Source organism: Phaseolus vulgaris, chromosome 3, assembly GCF_000499845.2.
Source record: "Phaseolus vulgaris cultivar G19833 chromosome 3, P. vulgaris v2.0, whole genome shotgun sequence".
Taxonomy (NCBI): Eukaryota; Viridiplantae; Streptophyta; class Magnoliopsida; order Fabales; family Fabaceae; genus Phaseolus; species Phaseolus vulgaris.
Genome location: NC_023757.2, coordinates 49,634,548 through 49,655,928, shown reverse-complemented (window position 1 = coordinate 49,655,928; position 21,381 = coordinate 49,634,548). Strand labels below are relative to the sequence as shown.

The 21,381-nt window shown below is 29.3% G+C and overlaps 2 protein-coding genes and 1 non-coding gene across 5 annotated transcripts; 1 reads left to right on the top strand and 2 right to left on the bottom strand.

Annotated features, from left to right (window-relative positions):
* Positions 1 to 696: 696 nt before the first annotated feature.
* LOC137808419 (uncharacterized) lies at positions 697 to 5,131 on the bottom strand. Of its 2 annotated transcripts, XM_068609518.1 has the most exons (6): positions 4,618 to 5,131; positions 4,415 to 4,496; positions 2,680 to 3,315; positions 2,461 to 2,580; positions 1,355 to 1,612; positions 697 to 1,045 (listed from the first exon to the last, which is right to left on the bottom strand). In XM_068609518.1, the coding sequence occupies exons 1-6, from the start codon at positions 4,976 to 4,978 to the stop codon at positions 886 to 888; spliced, it is 1,617 nt and encodes a 538-aa protein (XP_068465619.1). In that variant the 5' UTR covers positions 4,979 to 5,131; the 3' UTR covers positions 697 to 885. The 2 variants fall into 2 exon arrangements, with proteins under 2 accessions (XP_068465619.1, XP_068465618.1); XM_068609517.1 differs by having other exon boundaries at positions 2,461 to 3,315.
* Positions 5,090 to 5,161, bottom strand: TRNAH-GUG (transfer RNA histidin (anticodon GUG)). Its single transcript has one exon. It is a non-coding gene; the product is annotated as a tRNA-His (tRNA).
* Positions 5,162 to 16,443: 11,282 nt separating this feature from the next.
* Positions 16,444 to 20,635, top strand: LOC137808418 (uncharacterized). 2 transcript variants are annotated; one of them, XM_068609516.1, is made up of 7 exons: positions 16,444 to 16,864; positions 17,339 to 17,930; positions 18,334 to 18,450; positions 18,542 to 18,607; positions 18,728 to 18,793; positions 19,606 to 19,659; positions 20,449 to 20,635. In XM_068609516.1, exons 1-7 carry the CDS (start codon positions 16,731 to 16,733, stop codon positions 20,536 to 20,538), a joined length of 1,119 nt encoding a protein of 372 aa, XP_068465617.1. In that variant the 5' UTR covers positions 16,444 to 16,730; the 3' UTR covers positions 20,539 to 20,635. The 2 variants fall into 2 exon arrangements, with proteins under 2 accessions (XP_068465617.1, XP_068465616.1); XM_068609515.1 differs by having other exon boundaries at positions 18,539 to 18,607.
* Positions 20,636 to 21,381: the final 746 nt, after the last annotated feature.

Sequence of the window (21,381 nt, the reverse complement as noted above, 5' to 3'; positions counted from 1 at the left end):
TAATAATGTTATCAAAAGTGCTTAATGGTAATATAGTTTCTTCTAGAGTTTGATTCCCTGGATTTTCAATTTGATTTTATTTACCAGTTTGGCTTATCACATATTGAGTATAATCAATTTAACAGTTTTTACATAAATGCATTTGGTGTAATGGTATCAGTGTCTCCTCACTAAAGACTACTTGTGAGTTAATCCAATCATGGCCTTCATAAACTAAAGTGCTTCCATATTGGCAGAAACTGCAATCAATGACACAACAATTGTAAATTGTGATTTTGCTAAGGTGATTTAATATAAGTTTTGAAAATGTATTGCAACTTATGTGCAGGGTACTTTCCTAAAATAACTATTGCTGGCATATTTGATGGACCACAAACTGATTAAAACGCTTCCAGTTTTGTTAAACATGTAGAAATATAAAATTATAAAAGAAAAAAAAAAGAGGATTTGTATTTCATTTTTATTATACTTACATATTAAAATTGGTCATTAAATGGGATGGAAATCAGTATTAGAATTATTGACAGAGATGCATTAATTAGGCTTGAGAAAAATTTAATACAAATTATGAAAGACTACAATAATACAAAAGTCTCTTTGCTTCATTTGAGTGAGAGTTGTTTAACAGCTGTGATGCTGTCTAAAACTGGGTCAAGAAAACTGGATTTTAACAGGATTTAACCAGCAACAACGTAGTTGGATAAGAAAAATTCTCATTGACGCCATTTATCTATCCAAAAAGTCAAGATCAATATCATTCTGGATCCTATTCTGTCAAGTAAATTTTAGCTATAAAATGGCGTTTCCCTTCATACAACATAAAACTTTAATCATGCATTCAATGCTCAGCCCTTTTGTTTGCCAAATGAGTTCATGAATATATTACTACCATTGCAAAGATGACAAAATTAAACCTTGAAAGGAAGCGCATGAAGGTGGATATAAATCTTTTGCTGAGATGAACAATCCCACCAATTCTTGTGACTGACGAGTCATCATGAAAATGCTTTCAGCGGAACTCTTCGTTGCCCATTCCTCTATAATCCTGCATGAATTGTTCAAATTTTCAAGAAACATCGTGGATGAACCCATAGATTATTCAAAGTTAATGGGTAGACAAATCATTATTCCCTAATCAAAACAATTTTTTTTAAATAGTCTCCTTATTTTAGCTTAATAAGGGGAAGAAATGAGTCAAAGTATCTCGTAATCAAACATGGAAAACGTCAAGAAAAACAAAAGCAAACCTAATTCCAAAGTTCAAACCAAAACAGAAAAAATGGAAAGAAAACCCTTTACTATATTTTTCAAATTAATGGATTATCATGATAAAAGAAATAATTTCATAACTGACCTTGATTGAGATTCTGTTGCATTGTGGCAGTCAGAATAAAGCACTTTGATGATGGGCTGTAACTTAAGTTTATGAACTGGGTCTTTGTCCTCTGTACCAGAACAATTACCAGAACAAGACCAAGTATCTGGATTTAAAAGAATGATTTGTAGAACGGGGGCTTTGGTTGTTAGATCTCTAATCACAAACCGAAATAATGATTCGTCACTTGCACACTCCACCAACCGATTTGCAAACATTTTGCCCATTGAATATTTGCTGTTGACAAATATAACGCATTAAAATTTATTCAGGGTATATCCGTATTTAACAAACAAATATCAAAATATAATCCTTCTGAGTTTTCAAGTCCTCCTTTGCAACAAAAACAATAATCCTTCTCATGCTTAAATTATATATCAAAAAATACCCGAGAGGACTTGCAAATAACATGTAATAGAATAGCTATGGTTTGGAATACACAGCATGCGTACAGTCATTCTCGTTCACAGGATCAAGAAGAATCAGCAAGGAAGATAGCTTTCATTTTGCCTCTGGCCTATAATATATCTATTACAACCTTTTGTTTTCAAGAATGTCAAGACAAGACCATGTTCACTATTAACTCTTTCGTGTCTAAATGCATGGTATTAGTTGGTAAAGTCTATGTATGCACACACTGTTATGGAAATACTATAATATTGTTCCAACTTCCAAGGAATTTAGATAAATCTGTCTTATTATGAGCCATACTTATTTAACTTCCCTCAAAATATTCATATAGTGCACGCACATAAAAAGACAGTACTGTACCACTTCTTCCCACCCAGGCATGTATGAAAGAAAAACTTAATACCTTTTTACACAATATAAATTTCTACTAACCAGTTAATGTCAATCAATTTCATTAATTCACTTAGTATTCCCCAAATTAGTTGACTGGACGAATCAAATTACCCATCAAGACATTAATTTCACTTAAACAAATCATATAAGTATACATGTTTTAGCAGAGCTATTTTCCCGTAGTCAACTGCAACTGAGTTATAATGGCACAAAACATGTCACCGTTTTCTTTCTGTTATGGAAGGAATTAAGACACACTGATTTATTCATTCCATGCAAACCTGAACATGTCCTCGGGTCCTCCAACTGGCAAACAAGTTGAAATGTAACATTTGAACAGCCGTACTCCTTCATCTACTGGTGTATGGCCCTCACAACATGGGTAGGCTCCAATGAGAGACCTGCATTGAGGGCATGTAAATTCACGCCAATCAATATCCTTTGTAAGATTTGATAATCTAGCCATGAAAATATCTTCAAGAAAACCGTTAAGTAGAGACTTCTGATTTCCCAGAATTTCCAGGGTCTCTGTTGGCATCCCTTCCCTTCCAGCAGTTCCACATGAATGATGCTCACTGTGTTCATCCCCGAGATTGTTTGTCATTCGAGCACAACAACTCGGAGTTTCAGAGACATCTTTGGTGCCATTCGAATCTGGATGTGAATCAGAGAAATGACCACAATCAGGTTTACTCTTTGCAACTTCACATCTCAAATTCATAGAAAGCTTCTCATCCTCAGAGTCTACAAACCTATAATTGCTACCAAAAGCAAGGGTCACTCCTCCATCATCACTGCAAGTTGAAGTTCTTTCATCATCACTGCAAGTTGAAGTCCTTTCATCATTCAATTCACAGTTTCTTGAAACTTTGCCGATAGCATCATCTCTGGGGTTTTCTGCTACAGAAGTACACTCTTGCTTTCCACACCCTTCTGGAAAATTATATTCCACAAGATCATCCTTGCAAAGTGTGACAGAAGCAGAACTTAAAAGACAGACCCCTGGCACGCACGTATAGGAACTGACATACCTCATCACCATCTTCTCACTTATTCCTCCAAAAGAGCAACAACAAGCCCCAAACCAGTTGTCAGCCACTTCTCTCCAATTCACCGATGGCATTTCAACAAAATTCCTAAAAAGTAAAGCAAACAAAACCTCAAGAACAAAAACAATTAAGAAAACCATTAGCCCATGACCCTGTAACTACCAGTATATTAACAACCTTTTTCTAAACAAATTCAACCTCCTATACCAATCAACCATGAGTGACATAAGTATGAACTCTCAATGATACTATCCATTGTTTAGAGGTATGATGCACAGACAGGCATATCACATGCAATGCGTATCAAATAAGGCTATAGTGTAGTTCTGAAAATAAGATAATATGATACTGCAAATACATATTTAAAATTGTATAAAAATTCATCAAACATTACAAATATACAACTGCAATGGTACAAATCCAAATTAAAAACACATTTTTTAGACATTGCCAAAATAAAAAATCATAAATCACTGTCATCATAAATTATTTTTATTACTTACATATATGAATAACACTATCAATCAAATAAATTCTTTAAAATAATTTATAAAGAGTACATCATCCTTGATTTATGAAGAAACAATGTCTATATTTGTATATTACACATACTTTACGTTTATTGTGACTTTATCAGATGTAAATGCTTTAAAAACGTGTATACTTCACCAATATGTATCGTTAAAGTATTCAAGAGTATCAGCATCATATCATCATATACATAAAACAACTAAAAGTATTGATGCTTCGTAGGTTTAGAAACTTCATCTATAGATAAAATATCTTAGTGTATCGGTATCGGCAAACACGTGAAGCAAATTGAAGTACCTGTGATTCATAAATAATTTCACGTTTTCAAAAAGAAAAATTATAGCTATATTTAGATAAATTTCTCTTTAAACATGCAAATGAAACAAATTCTTACAAATACTTACTTCTACATAAACTAAATCTAATTTAGCTTATTAGAGAATTTTACTTCATTTCTTCTAATTTAGCTTAGAAGAAAATATAAAGAAATGAAATAAAATTCTCCAATAAGCTAAATTAGATTTAGTTTATGTAGAAGTAAGTATTTGTAAGAATTTGTTTCATTTGTTTCTATTTAGTTTCTTCTTCTATGAGTGTTTAAGGCTAAATTTATCTATTTCTGAGAAAAAAGCAGAATCAAAGAATGGCATGCTACCTGAGAGGAATTCTGGTCAACTTGAAGGTACAAGTTCTGCAGTAAAAGTCAACTTCTCCTGCAGAAGACAATTTTGACACATCTGCAACAAAACAAGAACTGGGAAATAAGCACAACTTATTGAACAAACATTAAAAAAAAAAGTTAAACATAATTTAAAAAAAGTCAGAAATGAATAATCAGCAACGACATTTAGAGATTACCAGATTCTGATATAAGAGGGTCAGGCAGCGGAGATGTTGAAGGGTGAAGTGAGGAGAGAATGGGATGGTCGACGGGGAGGAGAAGGAGGAGCTTGACCTCGATGTGGTCGGAAAGTGGGCGAAATGTTACCGGAGAGTCGGCATCGACCAAGACGGCTGGAAGTGGAACCCTAAGGGAGAGGGAGGAAGTTGTGAGAGTGAGGAAAGAGTGTGAGGAGTGAAGGTTGACGGCGAGGTCGTGGCATTGGAGAGAGGGGTTTAGGGTTTTGTCATTGGGGAAGAGCATTAAACGCAGCGTTGGGACATGGGACTGTGCTTCCCATGTGTAACGCCATCCATCTTCGCCCTCACCGCCGCCCATTCTACTACCTTCCTTGCTCTGTGCAAATATTCCAAGAGACAAACATCAGTGAGAGATGAATAAAACCGTTAGTTAAAATAAATAAAAAATTTAATTTTTAAAAAATTGTAGTGTGGCTGCTGGGATTCGAGCCCAGGTCTCCACGGCCACAACGTGGAATTCTTACCACTAAACTACAGCCACATCTTGTTAACGTTTCACCATTTTTAACATACAACATATTTAATAGACATCAACTTTAGAAAAAGAAAAGCATGAATGAAAAATCTACTACCATCTAACGCGAGCTCATGTCCGTTTCCCCTCCAAATACCTTATTTGTGTTATAGAGTCTCTTGTGAATATTTAAGGACTAATTAAGGTTTATTGTGAGCGTTTTAGGAGTAAATAAATCTCATTATAAATACTAGTAAAAAGATGCATTATTTACATTTTTGTTATATTGAATTTCACACGTATTAAATCTCATGACTAGTTCTAATATAAAAATTGGTCACCTATTATATTCTCTACTTGATTTTGGTAAAACTTATATTCTTATATCAATACCTTTCATTATTACTCTATTTCAAACCATTTTCATCTTTAATTCCCATCCTTCATTTTTATATATTTTAGTGACCAGAGTAATATAAACGCATGAACATAAACACCAATCAAAAGATACAATGTATTTTTACTAAATTTACAATGTAATTAAACCCACATTTTTAATTGTGTCCTATTAAATATCTTATATGCATCTATTCTAACATTCTTAAATATAATTGTATTTAGTTGATTCCATATACATTAATTAAATATCAGTTATCCACATATATTCTATTTTCAAAATCATTAAACTATAGAATGTTGAATTGTTAGGAATGAAGCTCGAGTTGATTATGTTGCATTGTATTGACCTTGGTCCAATTTTTACATTTAATCCATACTCCCTCTACAAATATACATGTAATGAATAGATAACTACTTATTTCACTTTCGTCCCCATATATAACACATGTTTCAAAACACCTAAGTATACTCTTGATGGTGAAAATATTGTTAGCACTTGTCTTACTTCAACCTCTCTTTTTTCCTTATTTTTACTTCCTCTGCCATATTTTTCCTAATTGTTTGGCACTATCCTAGTAAGACCTTTTACAACTATAAAAAACAAAAATGGTGCTAGTGGATCCCTTTGTCTTAAACCTTTTGTAGGTTTAAATTCTTGAGTTAGGCTGCCATTGACTAACGCATGATTCCAAAAAACCATCATCCACTTAATCACTTGTTATTAAAACATAATATAACCATCATATATCCAAGAAATTTCATCTCACAGAGTCATAAGTTCTTTTAAAGTCCACTTTGACTATTACACAACTTTTTTTCCTTTTTCTAATTTTCTCTACCACTTCATTGGTTATTAACACTTTATACATAATTTCTCCACCCTTAATGAATGCAATATAGAAGAGATTTATTATCTTAATTAAAACACCATTCAATCTAATAGATAGAACTTTAGAGATTACTTTGCATACACAATTTACCTATGCAATCTACCTGTGAAATTGGTTTATACTCATTTAGGCCTATGGGATTGTCTACTTTAGGAATGAGTGGCATAAATGATGCATTTAGTTTAAAAAAATTTGTTGCCTCCATTACATCACCTTTCATTACCTCCTAATATTTCTTGATAAAGCCAAAATTAAATTCATCATATTTTGAACTTTTGGTATTGTTACATTGCCACATAGCCTCCTTAACTTCTACCTCTACTATATGTTCTATTAATAAGTTATTATCCTCAATTGAAATGAATTGAAAAATGATATTTTCTAGCTTAACATCTACACAACTACTATCACTCATTTTTTTTGGTAAAACTCTTTCATTTTATTCTTGACCACTCTAGGTTTCTCATACCATTCTCCTTGAAATTCTACTCTTTTGATCTCATTTTATGTTCTTCTCCAATTAATCATTGAATAAAAATATCTAAAGTTCATATCCTCATGACTAATCCATTTAGCCCTTGTCTTTTGTTTTTGAACCGCCTTTGTTTTCTGTTTGATAATTTTTCAAGTATGAGAACAATATTTTTCACTCCTCTCTTCCATCAAAATCTAAATTACCTTCATCATCTAACTTGTCCAACTCACCTATTTTCTTAATAGTACCTTGTTTCTTATTATTATAAGGTTTCTAAATATATCAATACTCCATTGTTTTAAGTCTTATTTTAAAATTTTAATTTTGTTTCTAATTTTTATCATGTTATCTCACTTACCTCGTAGCTATTCCAAAGTTTTCTCACTAACTCATCAACACACAGTTGCATTAATCTACACATCCAAAATTTTAAAAGGTTTCAGACCTCAATCTATATGCATGTTCATAACAATAGTAGGAAAGTTCACCAAATTACATGTACCTAATACCACTAAGACCCCTGCGAGTAATGACTCTCATCACATTTAAATTTATCTTAATATATGTGTGCATGCGTATTTTAGAGAAGAAAACACGCATGTATAAGAAAGAAAAAACAGAATAAAACATGGAAAGGGAATTAACTACCACTACAGATTAGTGGAACTAATATTTATTGTTAACTGGTTAACAATAATTGAACAACATATATATTAATACACAGTAGGCAATAAGTTATATGCATCATTCACATTCTGACAATGTGAACCACAAATTTTTTTGTCTCTACTTAATTGCTCGATAATATAATATACTAGCCTTTAATATTCAGACTGAATTAAACAATAAATTGTCATTGATATTTTAATTAAAATGAAATTTACGTATTATTTGGCCATTTTAGTACAAACAGGTAACAATTACAAAATAACCCGCTTAAATAATTATTATTATCACGATAAATAGTTTTATATTTATCAGTTAACTTAATTATTTATTTTAATTCAGATGTATTGCTAGTTAACAGTTATTACCTAGGAATTACTTGTCTATTTAAAAGTATGGTACTATTTCATTAATTATGTGGTTAGATATGTTTTTCATTACTATAACTTGAAATTATAGTTCTAGTTTCTAATCCAATTTTTATGCTCTTATAATAATAAGAAAATTATTGAAATGATTTTTTATACATATTTTTTTTCATCTAATAAATGAATTTTCAGTCAAAATTATATTATAATATTACAATATTGATGAGTCAACATGAAATATTTTAATATCATAGTTCACATGAATTTGACACGTAAAAAAATTAATAAGGACTCATTGCAATAGTTTCTCTATTTCAAATACTTAAGATGTATAAAGTTCGAACTATGAACAAAAATCAATTTTAAATGCAAGTACAAAGACGAAAAAAGATATATCTAACACTTTCATAAAAATTTTACCCACTTTAATGTATAATTGAATATAATAAATATTGAATTTTATCGAAGATCACATACTAAAAATAAAAACTTTTTATGATATATAAATAGGTTGAAAGATTCATTTTATAAAATTGAATTAGCTTTAAATTCAATTCTCAATAAGTTATCACAAATAAAATAAAGCAAAAGTTGTTTATAAATAAAGCAAAATTTGTTTATAAATAAAGCAAAATTTGTTTATTGATAGACTTCTTCATTTAAAATTGGTATCCTTCCTTTACCTTTATATACACTTTTCATGCTCTCATTTGTTAGAGTCTTGAGTTCTAGCAGGGCCTTCATTTGTGGTATTTGAGTTCACGGGTGTAAATGGGTTATTTGTTTATTTGTGGTATTTGAAGAAATTTAGTTTTATAATTTGCATTTGATTATATGAGTGTGTGAAGCATCCATTCCAGCGTGGATTTGCATTTGATGCCCAAAAATGAAGAGGCATAGGCAGAGAGATTAGGGGCTCCTACAATTAAAATATATTAAATCTCACCCTACAACATGCTAATAATAATGCCATCTTCATACACAACAACACACAATATTATTATTCTATGGAAAATGTTATTTTAAACCTACCCCTTACCTTTCTAACATATAGAAATAGCTACCTTTTCTCCATACTGCTGTGGAAATAAAAACTAATTAAATATGAGCACTATATCAAATTATTCAATCCATTTTTGTCTTATCTTAATATTCGCTACTTCCTGCAAATACATAGGATGTGACTGTAAAAAGGGAATCTAACAGCTTTTTCCCAACTACTGTATTGAATTTCTGGACACTCAGAATAACCTTCTTTATCACAACTTATCACGAGACAAGATAAAAGTTTTAGTAATGCCGCAAAAGCAAAAGAGAAACGCACGTCCATTGGAACAAAAGGAATTCTATGCTTTTCAACTCAAAACCCATTCTAATTAAACCATCTTCACATCTATTATCAGTGGGTCAGTGTAAACTTTTCTATAATTTTTTTTTAAATAAATAGAAAGAGCTTTTTTATTTTTCTCTGTTGTTATAAAGAAACTCATTAAAAAAAACCTATAAGCATTATTGTGATAAATAATAGCATTTTAGTTCAGACACAAATAATTCTATCAGTTTAGAAAATTTAATAAGATGAAGAACGTGGAACATGGCTACAGAGAATCAGGCTTAAAGGTGATGAGTACTGAAGTACTGTACTTGCATTAACAGATATTTCAGATCAAATTTTATGGATACTGCATCTTCCTCCATATTCATTCTCATGTTCATTATGAGAAATCGCTGCACCTTAATTAACTCCATTCACTAAAAAAAAAAACATTAAATAGAAATAAATATTAAAGATAAAAAATAATCACTACCTCTATTGGAGAATAGGATTGCTACCACAGTCAACTTGGAAAGGCATGGAATAATGGTTGATAACTTTTTGTGTTGTTTGTGTGGAAAGGAGGAGGAGTCCAACTACCATCTGTTTTTTGCTTGGCTTGTTTGTTGGTGTGGTGTCTGTCACTCACTCTGATCCTATGTTAAATTTTATTCAGTTTGGGCTATGTAATGTTTCTGGTCTGGTTAATGATTTTTAGAGAGCAATTTAGGTTGATGTCGTGAGTGAAATTTGAAAACACAGAAACAATGTCATTTTTAATAGGGGAAAGGCTGACGTGTCTGAAGTGTTTGTAATGATTCAAGTTAATGTTTGGTCTTGGATCTATTCTAAGTCTCTTTTTAGGATGTTTTCTTTCTCTGATTGGTGCTTGGATCTAGTGACTTGTACGATGATGACTTTTTGACCTCTTATGTGCGTGTCTTTTACTAGTATTGTGATCTTGTCTATTCAGCAGATATTTGTAGAGAGGAAGGAAGAGTTTAAAGTGTTGTTTTGTATAAGGGTTAAATCACTCCTTAAGCGATTCATTTTATTTATTTATTTTTTTACTGATAAAAAATAAAATACTATTTTAAAAATTAATTTTTTTTAATTTTTAAATTAATTTTTATTATTAATAAATAATTTATAAATTAATATTTAATTAACAACTAAAAATTTTGGTATAATAGTTTGTAGTTGCTAAGCAATATTAGTCTTTATATTAAAAAAAGTTGAACTGGAAACCCCTCAAATACATGAGACGGAATGTATTCTTTATCGACAACTAATTAATGAGTCGGCTAAAAAATGGTCTTTTGGAAGTGCATTATCCCAAAGCTTGCCATGCCACCATTGGAAGTGATGGACAATAAGGTCAACCATGTAATTTATGACTGCTAATTTTGTGATATGATGAAAATTTGATTTTATATATACATAGAGAGCGACAAGAAAGATGAAGTTACTCCCTCTACAATGATTGTTTAAGATTGTGCATTTTATTATGTAAATACACTAATAGTTTGTGTTTGGTGTATATTGATCCAACATATAAGTAATTATGATTCCATGCCTAATTTGTTATCCCATATGCCTCAAAGTAATTTATTATGTCTGTAATCATAATCAATTATGGGACTTTATGTTCCAATTTTTTTATTATGTATCTATACCAAAATTTATAATTTTATGATTTGAAATTTCTCACTCACACAATCAGACTGGTTATATATATAATTAATAATGAGTACTTTTACGATGATAATTAATTATTTGAAGGTTATTTAAGTAACAATATATATTAAAATTGTGTTATTTTATTTATCTTGTCAAACAAATTTCTTAGCTGAAATATTAAATTTACAACAAAATATTTAATTTGGAATTATTTTTATTTATGACAAAAATGTATTTGTTTAAGAAATATAGGTTTGAAAATACTTAAAATTTGCATGTTATTTAAAAATTAACCTTAATGAAATAGATTTAAGGACATTTTAGTAAATGATTAAATTAAATATTTAATTTTTTTTTTCATCTACATCGATTACCTCATTTACAAAATTTTCACTGGGCTACTTAGGAGGAAGACAAGGAAGAGCATTTGATGTGGTTGGTTGTGTAGAAATGATAAGAACACTCGCGCCTAAGGAATATAGTTTTGGTTCGAATGGTTTGGTGATGTTGGTGGATTGGGAATATAGTTTTTGGTTAAGTCAGCATGACTAGTTACCAACCTTATTATGGGTTAAGTATTTTCTACTTTTTTCTATTCTCATTTAATTGCAATGGTCACCAACAGGTTTTGTTGATCATTCATGTTTATGGGATTATGTTTATAAATAAACAATTTTTTTAACAATGTAATATCTTGAAATATCTTATATTATAAAATCAAATAAACTTTTTATTCATTTTTACTCTTTTAGATGTAAATAATTTCATTTTTCACTTTTTTTTTCTTTCTTGTCTTTTCTTTCCATCTTAGTCCAAACAAATTCTAAGATTATAATCAATACAAAGTTTTTTTTTTTTAAAAAATATGAAGTTTGATAATCATATTTTTTATTTTCCATTTAATTTTATGATATAGTATAAAAAATAATGTTTGTCGAAAATGTTTTAACCAAAATCTTCCCAAAATCATTTATATGATTCCCAAAACCATTTCTATGAAAGTGATAAAAATCTAATTTTCTTGAGTTAAAATATAATTTTAATAATATAAATTTTCTAGAGTCCACTATAGGAACGCATAAGTATTTAATAATATAATTTTAGAGTGTGCTAAACAAACATTAACTAAGAAAAGAAAAATTAGTGTGTCTAGCCCACACTAAATAATTAAAAAATCAAGCAATTTGTATCGGTCCAATCCATACTTAAGGGGGAAAAATGTAGCATTAGAGTGAGATTGACCAAATCTAAGTGGAAAAAAATAAAAGGAAAATGAGAATTAGAGTGGACTTGATTGACTCTAACTTGAAAAAAATATTGTGTGAACCTGACCGATGTTAAAATGGATTAAAAAATCAAATCAAATTATGTATCATGTCTCAATTATCTTATGTTAGACATGATTCAATTATCCTATTTCAACCTTAGGGATTTTCATCCGAAATCTATTGAAAATTTCATCTTACCAATGAATTTTAGTAGTTATTGATGGATTTTGTCCTTCTGTAGTATGTTTGTTTTGTAGTGCCCCTAAAATTCCAATAAAATCTGAATATGATTCTAATGAACAAAGTAACCAACAAAGTGATAACTGGAAGCGTCTACTCTGGCCAACAACAAGAATTGTTTAGTCCTAGTGTGAACTTCTACGCCATAAGATTAAGCGTCTAATGTGAGCCCAAGCAAAAGGGAATCCTAGGATCTTTCGCATGCAACATTCACACACTACTCAACCACCAATTTCAACACCAAACAAACTCACAAAATACAGAAAATCCTATCAACGTATAAAAACGCAACCCATAACTCACCTTTACGCCAATAATGGTAATGAGTTCTTCTTCTCTGCTTACTCACCACCATATTTGCTCTCCCACTTCAAGATTGAGGCTTTCAATTCGTGTCCAATTTCAAACACTTTTCCTACATTATAGTTAGGGTTTGTCAAACCACCCCAATGTAAACAATAAAGGTATCCAAGATTACTTCCCTTTTGTCACCCATGAATGCAAGCCAAATGCAGATTAGGGAGACAGTGGGAACCAAGGACATTTACAAGAAACACAAGGCACACAATGAGAAAGGAGAAATAAAAAAGGAGAAAGTGAAAGTGAACCTATGAAACTTCTAGATCCTCTTTGCTGATAAAAAAAATGTCGATTAAAAAAACTTATAGATTTTTTTTTTCTTCATATTACACTACAAATATTTTTAATTTTAATTATTATTTATAGTATGTCATTTATAATTAATGTTAAAACTAAAGTGCAGCAGGGGAACTCGAAGTCAAGTCCTTAAGAAATGTCCATAAAAACTTTAACCATTACACCAATCAAGTTTTATTGTCATGTTATGATTATTATTATACTTATGAGTATGATTATCAATATTAATATAATTAATAAAATAAAAATTAATAAATTAATATATTTAATATCATTATTATTAATTATTATTAATTATTATTAATATTATTAAATATTTATTAATATTATTAAATATTATTAATATTATTAAATATTATTAATATTATAAATAATGTTAATTTTATAAATATTTTTATTAATAGTATTTATATTATTAATGTTGTTATTACTAATATCATTAATATTATTATTATTATTATAATATTAATTATATTATTAGTTTATAATATTAATAATTTGTATACTTATTAGTTATGATTATTATTATTTATGAATATTAATTATGATTTTATAATTCTTTATATTATAATAATATTTTAATATTATGTATATAATTATTATGATAATAGTTGATAGGTAATAGAGATTCGTGAGTGATAGTTTGTAGATAATAGAGATTCGTGGGTGATAGTTTGTAGGTAATAGAGATTCGTGAGTAATAGTTGGTAGGTAACAGAGATCCGTAGGTAAAAGTTGGTAGGTAATAAGATCCGTGGATAATAGTTGGTATGTAATGTTGAATTTACCTACGGATTCAAAATTTGTGGGTAATGTCCGTAGATAATATTGTTCATAAATAATATCCGTATGTAATGCTGAATTTACCTATACACTCAGATCCGTGAATAAAAATTCGTAGACAATACTGATTTTTTTTTAAGTGTTATATTCATAAGCGTTTGCATGACTGACACTATTTTTTAAACAAATAAAGTATTTATAAAATTGAGGATACATTATTAAAATATTAATATTTTTGCATGAGTTAAACCCACTCTAATTTTTTTTTTAAATTATTATATTTAAATTAATCTTTGTGTCATACTAATGTTATGCTTATATTATTTAATTTGAAACATTCTTCTAATGTCCATATTTATCTTTGAAATCCATCTAACAAATTCTTTATTATATATATATATATATATTATTTTTTTATTTTTTTTTAGTGTTACCTTGGTGTTTATTTATTTCACTTAATAGTTCCTATTTCAGTCAGTGTCCCATTATAGTGAACTTATTCTACATCCTCCACTTGATCGACAATGTGTTGTGATAATTGTTGGCTTCTTATAGTTATATGAACATTAAAATTAAAATAAACTCCCATGCCGCATCAATTGAATCTTATAAACACACAAATGTCAGGCAAAAAGGATAAGCATGCAAAACAAAATATCACAAAATTAATGTGTATATTTCAATTCCGAAATAGAAGAAACGGCTAACAAATTAGATGTAAAAGAAACGCAAGAGGAGAGGTTCAACTCTTAATTTACCTATTTTAAATCAGATTACATTCACTAAAAAAAAAAAATACTTATTAGGATGGGTAAAAAAAGACATTAGTTATAATAAATGAACGCAAAAAGTATAGTTATCATTAAAATTTGGAAACTAATATGTTCTACATAAAAATAGTGACAGTGCTACGTGGGACACAAGTGATGTGTTTTTTGCGTAGACCTAACTTACATGCTTCCCGCACAAAATTATATTTTATATTGTTTATTTAAAGAAACGTGAGTTTAACCTACATATTGGCCACATAATTTTTAAATAAGTGTGGGCTTAACCTTCATAATTTTATTACATATTTAAATTTAATTTATATATATATATATTATGTTTGTGTGAACTTAACCTACAAAATTTGAAATTTTTATTATTATTTATTATTTAGAAACTAAATATTTGGTAGTTAAAACCTTGGTTGCTAATTAGATACCAATTTAGAAACTATTTAACAATAATAGAAAATAATATAAACTAATTTAGAAACCAATTTTTCTTTTAGTTTCTAAAATGGTTTCTATTTTAGTTCCTATTGTAACTAATTATTTTGGTCTCTAAAATAGTGATTTAACGTTCACAACATCCTTCCACTTTCTTTTTGCAGCTAATTTTGTTTTTTTAGTGTAGTAACTTGTTTTAGTCTCACTATTTTTCTTTTAAATTTTTTACTTTGAATTTAATTTTAATTTTTATGAATATACTACCGTGTTCTTAGACTTTTTTTAAACTATTTAACAACAATTAAGAGAGATAATTAATTTATTTAGTAATCAGTCCTATTTTTTTTTATCTGCGCAGTTGTCTTAAAAAAATTATTGATCTTTCAAATCCATAAATGGATATAAAATTTGTAAATAATTTATATTATCTTTTTAAATTTATAATTAAAATTATAGGAGCTCATTATCCCACTTTCCTCCGAATTAATAAATGTATTGAAAGAGAATTGTGATTATACATTTTATCTTATTATTACTAATTTGTTCTTAGCCTTTTTTTGTAATCATCCCAATGAAAGAAACATTTTGGAAGAGTTTTACAAAAAGAATCAAGCTAGTTTCTTATCAGAAGATTCCTACATAAGAAAGTACTTTTTAAAAGTAAAATAATATTTTTAACATGAAAAGTTCATTATTTAAACCTTTTAAACTTTTCATTTTTATCTTATAAAACTATTTCTATGAAAAGCTATACAATATGTGACCAAAACAATCTGGGAGTAAATTAGGTTTAATATTACTGAAATTAAAGCAATTCAACAATTTCTCTCAACCTTACCCCAAACCTGAGATAACAGTGAAGTATCAGAAAGAAAAAATGATAACCCTTACCCATCGGAAAAACTATGGTTGGCTGAGAAAACCCTTGACCAAATACAACTACAACATTCCTTAATCTGGGTTAAATAATTAAACCAAATCACCATTCCCAATCAATAATGATGGTGGCTAAAAAAACTGGTTTGACAATACAATTACAATTTCTCCAACAGAGATATGGCTCAAATAATTAAGTCAATCACAGTTTGCCCTATGAGTCACATTTGATCTTAACCAAAATTAAATAGTATTGTTTTGAAATATTGTATATTATTGTAAGCAAAACAAAAGGTCCACTAACCTTTTACCGAGGAAAAAGGTCCATACCACTAGCTCAGCTTTAGAAAGAATTTACTTATATTCATGCATATTCCCACTAGGTGTCATATCTGTGTCTATCCTAAAAGCATAAACACAGTCAACTTGGTGATCCCAGAGGACCAGTATATATAATAACCTTGCTGTCTAGCACCATAACCTTCTTTCAGGACCCTTTTTCAAAGCTCTATGCAGTTGCTTTGGGAATTTCCCTGTATAACTAGAGTTCTTTGGAGTGAGCATAGTGATCTCAAAAAGACTTAACGAGGGAAGAGAGCAAAACAAGGAAAAAGAGCTTCAACTTGTGCATGCTATCAAATATATATATCAATATATCCCATCTTGTTACATTGTAAAAAGTGAAAGGTCTCTCAAGCTTGATAGGTTAGCTAGCTAATTAGCTCGATCACTTTTGTTTGGGGATCTTCAAGTTTTTAAGTAATTATGGAATTTGCTAGTTTCCATCTTCAGCATCAGCTTCAAGAAGAATCTGCTCAGTGTATAACTTCAGCAACCCCACCACCTGACTCTAAACCTTCCATTACCACTAGTCAATCATGGATCCCAAGCAACATGTAGTAAGTTCCTTCACACTCCTTCAAGATGAACTCACTCAAATACTGATCTATAACTTATATCATATAATATCCCCTAAATATAGTAGTAATAATTGTCTCAGGTGTTACTATGAATTCTTAGAACAAGGTCTTACGAATTTGAATTTAACCCCCTTGATTATATATTAGCTGGCTTCTTATATTGATTATTGGACTTGTGGTTCAACAAAACTAACAACTTAGGAGTATGGACATATATAGTAGAAAAGCATATACACCAGTTTGCACAGAACTCTCCACTACAAATCTTTTAATTATTAAAGTCTGCTAGCTGAAATGATGCTTCTAAATAATACTATTGATCTTGATTTCACATTTTACTATTTCATGATTATTCTACTTTTTTTCCTTGATTCCCTTTTAGCTGTTTCATCTTTGAAACAGTGATAGCATGCATCCATTGGCTTATATATCTACGTGTGAGTTTGTTTGCAGCAATGGTTGTAACAGTGGCTTTCTAACTGAGAGCTTTACAAATTCAAGAGAACTACAGCACAAGCACGCCATGACTGATTCACTTAGAATTTCAACAAGGCAAGCCTTTGGTTTCCACAATGGAAAAAGCTTCTCTCAACAGCCAGTTAGTGATCTCTTTCCAGCAAGAATGAGAGGTGAAATGATCAACACCTCCATGAAGGCTGTGGAGGAATCATGTTCACTAATCCCAGTTCATGAACCACGATATCCTCCTAGTTTCTTATCCAGTCTTGGTGTAACTGGTCCAGAGTTTGTTCCTGCGGAGAATGTCTTTCATAATAACAAGTCTATTGAGGGAAGGACACAAAGCAAGAGATATAACAACTTTGGCGATGCTAGCTTAATTTCCAATTTACCAACCCTAGATATGACCTCTTCCTTGGTTTCATGTTCTTTGGGTTTAAATCCTAAAATGTTTGATCTGCATACAAGCTATAGCGAGAGTTGTGAAATCCAACCTTGCTATGATACATTTGGTCTAAACGAGAGCATAGCTTTGTGCCACAGCGACATGCATGGCAGCGATAATAGTCCATCAAATAGCTCAAAAGTGAGTACCATGCTTTCTCCACATCTCTTCTCACATGCAATGCATAACAAATGCACAGATACAACGAACTAAACTTTTATGGTGCTTTAAATTAATTCATACACGCAACTTTGTTTTTAATTTCCCATCTAACGTTTCTATATGTTAACTTTAATTCAGGTAAAAATATCGTTCATTTTAGTTTCTTTTTCTTATGAGTGTTGGGCTGTTCGCCTTTGATTTTTGCAAAAGTTATGCATTAATAGTAATCATTGATTGTGTGCATACTGTTTAAATCAGGTGTCCTGGTATTTCTGTAAGCATAACGAAGGCTAAAACTAATTAATAATTTTGAGCAATATTTGGAACATTATGTCTCTTCGTTATTCGATTGGATTAGTTAACTTTTTGAAGTAAATTTCAGATTTCATCGTTTATAAGTGAAGTTGCAACAACCAAAAGGCCTAGCAATTGCTCTCTACCAAAAGAATCTGAAGCCAAAGCCAAGAAGTCAAGGCCATCATCATGCCCTCCCCTGAAGGTAATATTTTATGATGAACAGCTATTTAAATTGATGATTTGTGTCACTTTTTCACGTTAAACTAAAACCATGTGCACTGAGTTTAAAGCAGATAAGAAAGGAAAAATTGGGGGATAGGATTCAAACTCTTCAAAGATTAGTGGCACCTTTTGGGAAGGTAAATCGTATCTGATCTCTAATTAGTGTCTGTCATACACAATGTGTATATACATATATATATATATTGTTTTTTCCTTTGAATTTGACACTCTAAATTATCTTCTTGAAAAATTCGCAGACCAGTACAGCCTCTGTCTTAAGTGAAGCCATTGGCTACATCCATTTCCTTCACCAACAAATCCAGGTGGATATTCAGACACTATATTAGATCAATCGTTCTTTCTTGAACAAAATAATTTTAAAATTGTGTGATGATTATAACTATAATCAAGATCTTTGCATTCTTATACAAATATAAAAGTTAGTTTACTAATAATAATTTCAAGTGATATTTAATGCTTTAATTCAAACCAATTAATGCTACAAACTTCTACTTTCTCAATTTACGTGTTTCTTTACTTTAATTAGAAAATTACTCAAATCCTTCAACAGTTTGTCTATTGCATTTTCTTAGGTATAAAGTATGAACACATTAAGTACAACTCAATAAGTTATATAAATTATTTTAAAAAGTAATTGCTAAAAGACTTTTATGTTTTTATTAGTCTAACTATTAATAAAAAGAGACTTCAAAGATTAATTTCTTATTTATGTGCTGATATGTTATAGAAAACACCTATAAATCAAAATGCCATGTAATGATATAATCCTAATAAGAGTAAATATGTTCAGTCAAATGAATTGAGTGCAACACTTTAGGTGTTTCTGGCATATTTATTAATTAAAGCTACTTTTATAATCAAGTCTATATTAGTTACAGAAGCTTAAATTTTTGTTATAAAATAAAATAAAAACACAAAATATTACACCTAAATTGTGTTGTGTCCAATGTAAATTATAGCTCTTAATTAAGCTGCACGTTTTAAGTGTATGTGGAACCTAGGGCTACTCAATTAAAGGTCATTTAACTAAATAGAAATTAGGGAAAAGGTATAAATTAACAAATCATCTTTGTATATTTCTTTCAGACTCACATTCTCTCTTTATTCACTACAGACTTTGAGCACTCCTTACATGAAATCCACGCAAAGCAATAGAATGATGCAGCTGGTAAGAAATGCATATATAAACTTTAGTTTTGTAATTTTCTTTATATTTCTGTCCACAATTTGACTCCTATAGGCTAAAGTATAATTAAAGAATATAAATTATTTATATATGTGTGGTCATTAATTAAGAGGATTTTTCAGCTTTTTAAAGTGAATAGTTTAAAAAATAATTAGTTATAATATAACACTGATAATTAGAATAATAGAGATTGAACGTACATAATCATTTCCGAGTTACTATAAGAAAATCATGAAATAAAAACTAATTTTTAGATACCAAAATAATTAGTTACAATAGTAACTAAATTAGAAACTATTTTAGAAACTAAATAAAAATTTGATTTCTAAATTAGTTTCTATTATTGTTAAATAGTTTCTAAATTGGTATCTAATTAGCAACCAAAGTTTTTGCTACGAAATTTAGAAACTAAATAATTGGTAGTTAAAACATTGGTTAATTAGATACCAATTTAGAAACTATTTAACAATAATAAAAACTAATTTAGAAACTATTTTTTTTTTAAATTTCTAAAATGGTCTCTAATTTAGTTATTATTGTAACTAATTATTTTGGTCTTTAAAAATTGATTTCTATTTCATGATTTTCGTGTAGGGAATGTTTTTTATAATTTTTTTAGTTATGGAATAGTGCATATGTAATTTTCTACTACATTCTGCAGTTGTAGAGAAGAGAAACAAATTTAAAACATATATATGATTATGGCATATAAATATTAGGTTATTATAATTGAATATGTGATATTGATTATTTGTTGTTTTGTGGGTACAGGGTAGCAAAGAACTGAAGACAGACCTAAGAAGCAGAGGCTTGTGTCTTGTGCCCTTTTCTTACGCATCATTTATTCATCGTTGTGTTTAGCCATTTTCATATTATTATTAATTAGCAGCAGATACCAGAGATAACCCAGAAATTTAATCAAAGAGGCTTTATTGTGTGCTTGTTTTAGTTTATGACCGATGACAAGGTTGTAATGTAATGTGTATACAGCATTGAAAAATTAAAAAAAAAGGACTTTACTTCATTATTTTTGAAATAAAAGGAAACTCAATTAATCTTATTTCTGGCAAATAGGAAAAATAATAATTATCAGCTATATATTGGTTGCTGTAATAAGATTACACTCAAATTGCATTTTCTGTAAAAACACTAGTGCAGAAAAGGTCCACAATGATTCTTTTAACAATTTTACAATGATTTCGAAACTGTTACTGTTACTTATGAACATGGAGTCTATTTTATTGAGGTGTAGACGGCGATTATATATAGAATCATTGTGTATAACTTATAATATAATTTTCACACATCCTTTCTAATTTTCACAAATTCACTATTTTTCTACAAATTCTCTCCCCACTCCAAACAAAGCTTAAAGTGTTAAGGTGTTGGAGGTAAAGAATGTCATTATAATATTTCTAATTATAAGATCAATATAAACAAAAAATATTAATTATAATATATTTTAAAAATATATATTAAAAAGTTATTTTATATATAAAAAATAAATTTAAAATTGATTTTACTTCTTAAACTTTCATATTAATGTGAAAATTCATCCCTGATTATAATATTATAATATACCCATCTAAATTCACCTATTCAATTATAACTTAGCCAAACAAATACATAAATTCATAGAATCAATTTTTATATATTGATAAAAATGTATTACAAACATTCATAATATATCTTTATCTGTCTAAT